This window comes from Athene noctua, chromosome 6 (assembly GCF_965140245.1).
Source record: "Athene noctua chromosome 6, bAthNoc1.hap1.1, whole genome shotgun sequence".
In the NCBI taxonomy this organism is placed as follows: domain Eukaryota; kingdom Metazoa; phylum Chordata; class Aves; order Strigiformes; family Strigidae; genus Athene; species Athene noctua.
This window is the reverse complement of record NC_134042.1, coordinates 25,250,309-25,260,720: the sequence shown is the minus strand read 5'-3', so window position 1 is coordinate 25,260,720 and position 10,412 is coordinate 25,250,309. Positions and strand designations below refer to the sequence as shown.

Sequence of the window (10,412 nt, the reverse complement as noted above, 5' to 3'; positions counted from 1 at the left end):
AGGCTGCCTCTCCCGCCCGGACCCTGCTGCCACAGCCGAGAAGCCGCCCCGAGCCGCCGCTCCTACGCGTATGGGCGGAGCAGCTCCCCGTCGAGCAGCGCTGCCAGGCTCAGGAGCCCAGAAGGGCCCCTCGCCCCGCGCCGCCGGTAACGGGGCCCAAGCCCGGGCCGGCAGCGTATATTAGCGCCTGCAGGGCGAGCCCCACCCCTCCACGCAGCACCGACTCGCGATTGGCTATCACGCCTGTCCATCAGCGTGCGGGGGCGGGGACAGCGGCCGCAGCCACTCGAGGGTTCGTCATCGCCGAGCGACGGCCGGGACGTTACTGGCAGCCGCAGCTCGGGCCGGTGTCATGGCGGCGGCGGCGGTGCCCAGTCCGCTCCAGCCCGGCGGCCACGCTACGGAGATCGGCGCCGACCCTGCGGCCTCGGAGGTGGCGAGCAGCGCCCTGCGCTGCCTGGCCGGGCTGGCGGGGCAGGTGAGTGCGGGGCGGGCGGGAGGGAGGGGGAGGCCTGGGGGCAGGGTTGGCCCCGGCGCCGCGAGCCCCGCACCGCGCCCGGCTCGCCCCCCTTGGGGGCCCGAGCAGGGCGTGTTCCTGCTTCTCCCCGGCCTGCGGGGCCCTTCTGGGCTCCAGAGGTAAAGTACGGCGCCGGAGAGAAAAGAAGCTTGCTGCGAGCAAGGGAGCGGCCTCGCTTCTGGCTGTTGCTCGGGCCCGCCTGCGGGAACGGTGGGGCTGCTGGCCGGGCCGGGGGGGCGGTGCCGGCTGCCGCCCTCCTGGTAGGGGCAGCCCCGGGGTGCGTGGCCTCCTGCGGCTGCTGCTGCACCTCTTCGGCTTGGCCGTGCCCTTGCCTCTTGCTGACGGGACGTCTCATGTCACTCTGTAGTTTGACGGATGATCTCACCCGTGAGAAACTGCAGTGTGCGTAATTGCTGTAGCTTAACAATTAACGATTCTGAATTGAAAAGCTGCTAAAAGCTTACTGTGCATTAAATCAAAGTAAATGATCAGGAGCTTGAAGTTAGCCTTGCCTTGGTAATAACATACCATGAAACACACAGTGCATCTCAGTGGGTCAGAATTTTTAAAGCAGCTTTGCTCTGTGGTACTTAAGTTGAAACACCTCCTTTAGGTTTAGTAATGGCTATGAATTATTTAACAGATATTACGGTAGTGGTGGGAGGCCCTTATCAGGAAGGTTTTAGTAACAACTTAATTATCACCATAAATAATTTACAGATTAATTCCTTTTCCACAGTGGAAGCATATACGTAGTTCTGTGAAGGCAACAGAAGCACATTCTTGCTTCTGAAATAGAAAGCAATTTGAAGGTTTGGGGCCAGATGATGAGTGTTATCTGCAGGGGATAATATAGCTTAATATATGTTTATGTTACAAAAATACTCAAAAATGGACTCTTAGATACAAAGGTAGTTTAGTAGTAGCTTCTGACTGATCTGAAATGATTTTTTAGAGCACTCCACCTCTTATCTGAATAGAATTGTGTATCATATTTGCTTCTCGTCTTAGAGTCTGCTAGTAATTGTCCCTGCTTTCAAACAAAAATAATCCAAAATTAAGGGCCTGAATATTTAGGCTCTGACTGGTAAGAGTCTCAGTTTTCCTATTTCTAAAGTGATTAAAGACTACCCTAACTTTTGAACAGGAGTGCGGTGCTAAACAACTTGATGGTCAGACACTGCTGATTCATAGGATTACTGAGACAAGAAAACTATGTATTGAGGTTGAAATGTCCCATAATTCTTCCTGGTGAAAATTCTAAATGTAATCAGTGAAGAACTAGTGACTGACAGTTTAGATGCAATGCTGTCATTCATACTGTTGTTCTTACAGTGTTAACATGGTTGAAAAGTTGAACTTATGTATTTATGAAAAACACAAGGAAGGATAAAGGAAGTTTCCTAAACTTTTAACTAGGGTAGTCATCACAAGTTTAATTAATTGTTTTCAAAACTGCATTAAACACTCTTGCTTCTCTCTCTTCTTCAGTAGCTTACTTGTTCTCCAAAATTTGTTGTGTCTAGCATGTGACTGGAGAGAGCTTAGTGATTTTAAACAATATTTGGGTGTGCACAGACCATTGCAAGAGAACAGTGTAGAGTAGCTACATCCCCTCAGTAGAGTTACAGTACTTACGGTGCAGATTAAAGTTGTCTTCATTGGCATTTAGAGTGTATTCTTTCCATGACAACAAACCCATTTTACTGTGCACTATACTGAACTGTGAGTAGGGGTTTGGTTGCTCTATCTTAGCTGAGAAGGCCCTTTTAATTGCTCAGTCATGATTGTTTCCAGTTGTTGAGTTATGCTCTTATCTGCCAGCACTTGAGTTCTGGTAGATTTAACTGTGATGCTTTACCAGCTTGCTGAGTAGCAATCCATCCTGCATTTTTAACTGAGACTACTGATTCCCCATTTCCATTTTATAGGGATGAGTGAACATGTGCAGATCATTAGCTGTCACAGTTTGTGATCCATCCTAGTAGTTTTAAGTTGGATTTATGTTAGCAGGTTGGACTGTAAAGAATATTTCTAGCACAGGAGTTTTTTGACTAGGGCAGTCGTTTGCAGCACAGTGACTACAGAGATGTCTGAGGATAGCAACTCCTAAAAATCAATATGACTGATTGTGAAAAGTTCTTTAAGAAAAGTGAAAGTTGGTGTCTTTTCAAATTTCAAAGGCCTGAAATGATTTATGATCCTGTAAATTGCTACAGAATAGGGGGTGGACTTTTAAATATACAAAGGCTTTGAAGTTACCAAATCACAGATTTTATAAACCTGCTTGTCACTGTTCTTATAGGTAGAAGGATGTGAAACAGTGAGAAAACTAATTCTGTTGCACTAGAAACATGTTTGGATGCAGGAGGGGTTTATTCTGTACTTATATTTAAAAACAGTGTCTATGAGTTTACACTATCACCGGCCAATAAATTATTCTAAGTCAGAAGCTCTACTGTTTTTGCACGTTGAATCACCTGGACAGGAGTCACACACTATGATATGAAGGCACATACCAGATGATTCTTTTTGAAACAAGAGGCTTATTAAGAAATTGCAGTAGTACTCCTGTTTTGTTTTGTTATGATGACTCCTATGCCTTTTTTTACCCTGTCAGTGGACTGGTTTTAGTGTATAGCAGATGTTACTCTAGAAACTTTGGGAAGAAATATTTGCTTGAGATAATTAACATATGCAGAATGACTTAATTCTTAAAGTTTTATTCTGCTAAATTCTAAATACATTCTTGATTTTTGTAAGGTGTTCAAAACTAGTATTTCCTAAAACATTACTTTTCCTACATCCTATGTAGTTTAAGTAGTAAACAGGAATAACCATTTGCTTGAAAATTATCTGAAATACATTATAATCTAGTCAGAGCATCTCCTTTGCTATGTAATTTGGAATCTAACAGTGGACTTAACAAGGCTGTTCTCTGACTAAAGAGGGAAGGCTTATAGTTCTTTACATACAAAATTGTGATAAGGCTGGGATTTAAAACTAACAACTTAGTATCCACTGCTTTGCCTTCAGAGTGATGGAGGCATTCTTATGTTTAGTTCTCATTGTTTCCTCATTGAGAGGAAACTGTGTGGTGGATTCAGGAAACAAGTGCATATGCATTCTGTGTTCTTGTCCGTAATGTTTGATGGCATTAGAAGTGAGATATCTTTAGACCATATGTTAAAAGTCACTTCTGTCATCTGCCTGACATCTCTCTTCCTTTTTTTTTTTTTTTTAGAAAGAAAATGTAATGGAGTGAGATTTAGACGTACAAATATGTATATGACTTGGGAATTCTGTGTCTTAAGAGTATCTGTAGGTCCTCTTGATCTTAAATGAGAGTTTTATCTGTATTTAGAATTTGGGGGATCGCTTACAGGTTGTTTGGTTGACAACCAACCTACTTGGCTTTGGGAAATGAAAGTGCTCATTACTTCAAGATATTGAGAAGAGCCTTAGTGTAAGAAAAATGGCAAAAGTGGGTGTGAAAGTGTGTGGTTCATTAGTGATTTTTAACAATCAGCTTTGTTTTAGAAAGGGAAAGTTTATTTTTAGCTTATAGAAGATACATAGTTCCCTTAAAGCTTCAGATTCGTTATGTGTGTTTATTGCTTTGGGAGTTAAATAGTGCAATTCCTTGGCAAAGAGAATGGACTATGGCAATTGTTATTTTGATCTGAATGCATGTAAAAGGAAATAGTGTGATTTTGAAACAGGTTTGATCGGGGTGGTGTGTGGTCTAGAGTTTGTTTAACCTTGAGATTTTAAAAAAAAATTTTTTTTTTTTTTTTTTTTTGAATGCTTATTTTTCATATAAAGCCTCCCTTGGATTAGCAGCAAGTAAAAATTTCAAGAATGTGACATGGAACAGTATTAAGACCTTGTTCATACAGGCACAGAAAACCTTGCAAATCTCAGAATAAAATACATGAACTTACAGGAGACTGCCATCCTGGGTGCATGTTTCTTCCTGCTGGTGGTTCTATCATTCTGTCAAATATTTGAGTGATTAACATGAACAGTATGTTTTCGTATGATGGTTAATTGAATGGGGAATTGACTAAAGATCAAATTAATTCAATGAAAGTGTGATGAGGTAGTAAGGAATTTAAAATTTTTGAATATACTCTACAAATATTAGCTTACTTTGAAAATGACAGCTGCTTGAATTATAATTAATGTCAAACCTCTCCAATGTCCTCATATAAAAATGGGGTCTGCATGAGATTGAGCATAATTGTTGTCCTGTAGAAGTCTTATATGCTTTTGTTAATACAACATAATTTTTTGTTGTTTGTTTTGCCCTCTTGAAGCTTAACCTTGGAGATGATATCGTGAAAGTTGTAATCGATTGGAGCAAGCTTCAAAGCACATCAGCACTTCAGCCAACATTGCTTTTTAGTGCACTTCAGCAACATATTTTATGTTTGCAGGTAAATATTTCATTGGACTTACTCAACTTGACAAAAGTGATCAACAACTGAATGTAGTTATATTATCTAAACTGTAAAATTTCAGTCGTTTTGATCTTACATTGCTATGTCCAGCAAGAATGTGAAAGTATTATATGCTTGGGATTCCACTATGCTTCGTAGGTACTCGCATTTATGGATTTTTCAGATTAGTGGTGGGAATAGCCGCTGTAGGTGAGCAGGCTGAATAAATGCAGCCTCATTGATTTCTAGACTTGCATTGTAAATGTGATACATTTCCATCTATGGTGAGTTATAATTAAGCAATAAGACACGGCAGGTGTGTGTCATGCTATGATAATGATTCCATGCGTTGGGTGAGTTTTGAGGCTCATGGAGTGCTTTCAGTGGTTCAAGAAGTGGCATTATCCCAGCATGACACATCCTGGAGTGTCTTACTGCAATTAAATATATTTTCAGCGTAGGGTTTTTTTTTTTTAAAGAGTAATTTTTTTGACATTAATGTCTTATCTTGCCAAGTAGCCAGTCACCATTACTGTCATTTCTTTTAACTATTTGAAACTTTCCAACCCTGCCAAAAGTATGTGTAATTTAGTTGCATGGCAGGGAGGTTGAGCAGTTTGTCAGCTGGTAACTGAACAGTGTTTTGCCCTTGATAGTTCATCTCTAAAAGGTGAGGATTTGAATACCATTTTTTTTTTCTTCAGCTAGTCAATGAATTACTTCAAGCATGTACTGAGAGGGCGAAAAAGGAAGTTACTGTATTTGCTTGTCTGTGGGTAGAAGAAAAACCCTTTATGTTATCCAGACATCCACCAAATCTTTGGTGTGATAAAAAGAGAAGATATGCAAGATAAAAGCACGTAAAAGTTGCATCCATCTGTAAGAACACTGCAAGTCAAAATTTGATTCCATTTCAGGAAATGTGACTGGTAAAAATCATGTTGTCTTTAAAGAAAAATAAAATAATTTCTAGAGGAAAAATAAGTGAAATTCAGACTAGATGAAACTGGTAAAAATTTAAAAAGGGATTTGACATATATATCTACTGAGGTTTTGTTATTACATCTTGTGTAAGAGTTATTGCAGTAGAAGAAGCATTTAGTTTTGCTACTACAAATGTCAGTGTATTCTCTCATTTAATTTCATGACCTAAGTAGGTAATCGAACATGTCAAGAAAAGCATGTGTCCAGGATAACGCCGATATATTTCATGTCTGTGTTCTCTCATTCACTTGGGCAACTGCAGTTTCAAGTGGAGAATGTAGTGCTGTGATGATAAAGTAAAGGCTTTACAGTGTGAAAGCACTGTCTTTCATGTTCAGGAAGAAAAATACTAAGCCTTACTGTTCTGAGTAGGCATTTGAATGATATGTTAATTAAGTGGCATTGGTGCCAACGCTCAAAGCTTTGATTTAGCTAGTAACAGATGAGTAGCAGGCAGATTTTCTCAGAAACTTGGGAGTTTTCCTATACAAACCTCTAAAAGGCACAGGTCAAAAAGGCCAGAATCATGGTGTGCAGAGTATTTGGAACTATAACCTTTTTTTCTTTTTTAAAAAATTTTATTACTGTGTTCCATCGGGGACAGATGTTGTAATTCCTAAAATTATTTCAGTTGGTCTGTTTTAGAAATTATAATAGTACTTGGCTTTTTGTTTTGGGGATTTTCTTTTTTAACCCTAACATACTGTTTTCTTTGTTCAGCCTCTTTTAGAAAAACTGCAGTCATTGATTAAAGAGGAAAGTATAGGCAATGTTGAACCTGCAGGTAAAACCGAAGGCCAGACCTGTGAAACAAGTTTAGCTGTTTATGATGGTAACTGCCAGACTGAAGAAAAGTATGCAAGTTATGATTTGGGAGATCTGAAAGATGCTCATGTTAATTTTGATCCAGAGGTTGTCCAAATAAAAGCTGGAAAAGCAGAAGTAAGTGATTTACCTAAATTTTTAAACCAAGAAAAAGACGTTTCTAAATTTCAAATTTAAAGAATGAAATAGATATATACCATCATGTTTATTACCTGCAGATTGACAGGCGGATATCAGCCTTCATCGAGAGGAAACAAGCTGAGATCAATGAAAATAATGTCAGGGAATTTTGCAATGTTATTGATTGTAATCAAGGTAACTGGCTATCCAGACTTTAATCTTCATAGCAATTTAAGTTTGGGGATTTTTATTTATTTTTCAAAAGCACTATTCTATATTTAAAACAGAACTTTGTTTTAAAGTTAAGAACTTGCATGTGCACTGCAGATGTCAGGTAGACAAAAAAAGAAAATAGTCATGGATGACAATGTTTAATGCATCCCATACGGAAAGATTATAGCTATGACTGCTCATTTTAAGACCTTCCATCATAAATCAGATTATTTTGTAGCTATTGTTCCCAGTGCTTTAGCTAGATGTTCCTTCCAAAGTCAATAGAATTGCATTCAGAAATGTGAGTTGCATATTCAAATTGAAGTTAATTTAATGCTAGTTAAATTATGAGTAAGTATTTTTTGCAATCAGTTTGAATTACTAGCTACTTAGAATAACTTTCCTTTCAACATTACTCACACTATTGGTGTTTTTAATGCACCAACAGGCACAATTGCCTTATCTATAAACAACCAATGTTAAATCCATGTGGTAGGCTGGATTGTATTAGAACAATCAGCAACTGTTTAACCAAATGCATCTTAAATGTGAAGACACTTTTATATGCATAAGTACTACGGAGACATTTTCTAAGTACATGTGAACCCAGATGTGCATTGTCTCTGTGATACGCTTTTAGAGATCAAAGCTTACTGTTCCTTAAGCTTTAATAGGAAGAGAGTTTTAATTCCTTGAATATTAGTTGGAATGAAAATGGCATCTGAGGTCTAGTAGAGTGTTCTAGGTAGTAAATACTGATTCTTAAAATTGTTAATTACGTACACAAGAAATGATAAGACCTTCCTTTGTATGTTCAGGTATAATATATGTATAAAGCTTTGGTGTATATGAACAGAAATGATAATGTAAACACTAGAATAAACTAAGATGGTCTGTACTGTAGGTTTTTATGGTTAAACAAATTAAAGAAGTCACAGGCATCAGAATAAATACGGGGAGGTGAAAAAAAGAATGCTGATGAACTAACTAGTCTAAAAGTAGGAGAGTAGTTTCAGAAAAGGACATAAAACCAGAGTAACAGTAGTAAGCAAGGAAAAGACTTCAGTACAGGAAGAAGGAAATAAGTTACAGAGAAATGCAATGAAAAGAACCAAATAAAGTGTAAACTGGAAGAAATTTCGTCCTGATCCCATAAACTTTTATATACATGTGTATATACATTTATATAAGTGATTTATCCAATTAAAACCAGTAGGTCCATGCAAGTGTGTGAAACTATTAATGAGCAAGTGTTTATAGAATGAATGAAGTCTTTCTGATGTTTTTATTGTATGAAAAGTTTTAATTAGATTGAGGCTTTTAACAAAGGCTGATGATGGTTAGAATATTTTAAATCATAAATACATAATTATGACATCACTTTTTACATTACTTATTTAGAAAATAGCTGTGCCAGAACAGATGCAATTTTCACACCCTATCCTGGATTTAAAAGCCATATAAAAGGTAAGCAACTATTTTAATATCCATTTATTAAGAGCCTCCAGACAGAACAGACCTGATGAATTTTTGACTTTAAAACTTTTTATAGAATGCTCAAAAATGCAAACTTAATGTATTGATTTTTGACTCTAGTGAATCCTTTCACATCTTCACTTCTCCAAGGTTTTCAATCCTGTAATTGCTTCATTAAACTGATGGTTATGCCCTAAAGACCAAGACAGAGTAGCTTAATTTCATTGTCTGAAAAGAAAGATGCATAAGATAAAGCAGGACAGAGAAGCTGAACAATTCTCGGCATTTCTTCTAAGATGAAGCCAGCAGTCCAATTAAGGAATTGATATTAAATAAAATGATCTTCTATTTTTTGTGAGTCAGTGTAGTTATATGGAATTAGAAAATAGTTTTGGGTACAGTGGAAGTTCTGCGACACAGATTTATGGGAAGTGACAAGCTGGGAAATGAGCTTACCACTGCACTAACTTTTGCAAAGGAATAAATAGTGTAGAAATGATTGTCCAACAGAAGTTATGGATCTGCTCTCCAGTTGTACACAAGTTACTCCATATTTAAAAACAAACAAAATCTGCAAAACGAGAATGAAAGTAACCCTCTCTTCCATTTTTGAGAGTGGTAGCATTCAGTTATCCACTTGGTTCTAAAACCAATTAATTATTCTGAATTCTAGAATAACACTGTGAAGCTTGATGATAGGTATATAAGCATTAAAGATCTGGTGAGCTAAGAGGGAGATGGGAAAGTGAGTTTGTGTTTAGAATCTTTCACTAAGAACTCCTTTCAATAGTCACTTTTTAAAACTGAGTGCTAGTTTGTAGTTTGGATGGTAGCGTATTACAGGAAAAAAGAAGAGTTTGCACTTCAAGTAGCTAAAACCTGAACAATTCATAACTGAAACGTGAATAACACTTAGAAAGGAATTGGAAATAAAACCAGCATAAACTGAAGCAAGAATGTAACATGGCCTTCGTGAAGTACTGAGTAAGAAAAGTGTGTGCTTCAGTATCTGGAGTTGCCAATGTAGTCTTTAAGTCTGTATTACACTACAGTAGTCCTATCGGAATGGACTTGAGAAATTACTCTGATTTAAAGAGAAGTGACCAAAATCTTTTGGTGAAGACATGGTTCAGCAGGGGGAAAAGATAGACCAAGAAGCAGCTGAAGAGTCATTAAAGCTGATACCCGAATAACAAAAACTAGAAGAGAACTTCCTTGCTGAGATTTGTAGCAGTTCTAGTTGTTTACCTCCCCTCATCTTCATGTATTTATGATGCTTCCTGTAATATTAGGTCTGGCCTCTTCTTTGCATTCACAACAGCTCGCATGTGCAACTGCTGACATAGATACCGGGTTTTCTGCTATTTATCAGCAGCTGATGACAAATTCTTGATACTGCCATTCTACATGAATGTATGAGTAATTCTTTTACTTTGCATATGTAAAGTCCTAGGTTTTTGATTAGTTTAGTTACTCATGCAAAAATAGGAAAATACTTTTACTTGAACCTTTGATCTTAATATATGTGGGACCCTTCACATGAGAGGATTTAACACAGGTTTTCATATTTTAATATTTTGATTGCTTTAGTTAGATGTACTTTGTGTTTCATGTGCGTATATATTAAATTTGCGTTCTTTCTATCTAGTTTCTAGGGTAGTAAATACATACGGTCCTCAGACTAGGTCTGAAGCAGCACATGGGTCCAGTCACAAAGCTAATGTACCCATTCATGATTGTGGAAACCAAGCTGTTGAGGAGAGATTGCAAAACATTGAAGCACACTTACGGTTACAAACAGGTTTGTATCATGTTTCAGTTTTGACATTGGTGTG

The 10,412-nt window shown here is 38.1% G+C and overlaps 1 protein-coding gene across 2 annotated transcripts in view; it reads left to right on the top strand.

Annotated features, from left to right (window-relative positions):
* The first annotated feature begins 323 nt into the window (after positions 1–323).
* MBIP (MAP3K12 binding inhibitory protein 1) overlaps positions 324–10,412 on the top strand; it is a 15,752-nt gene continuing 5,663 nt past the window's right edge. For both annotated transcript variants that reach the window (XM_074909903.1, XM_074909902.1), the window contains exons 1-6: positions 324–478; positions 4,837–4,956; positions 6,664–6,885; positions 6,987–7,083; positions 8,503–8,568; positions 10,226–10,378. In XM_074909903.1, coding sequence (XP_074766004.1) covers positions 353–478; positions 4,837–4,956; positions 6,664–6,885; positions 6,987–7,083; positions 8,503–8,568; positions 10,226–10,378 — 784 coding nt within the window. In that variant the 5' untranslated portion in view covers positions 324–352. The remainder of the gene's footprint in view (positions 479–4,836; positions 4,957–6,663; positions 6,886–6,986; positions 7,084–8,502; positions 8,569–10,225; positions 10,379–10,412) is intronic.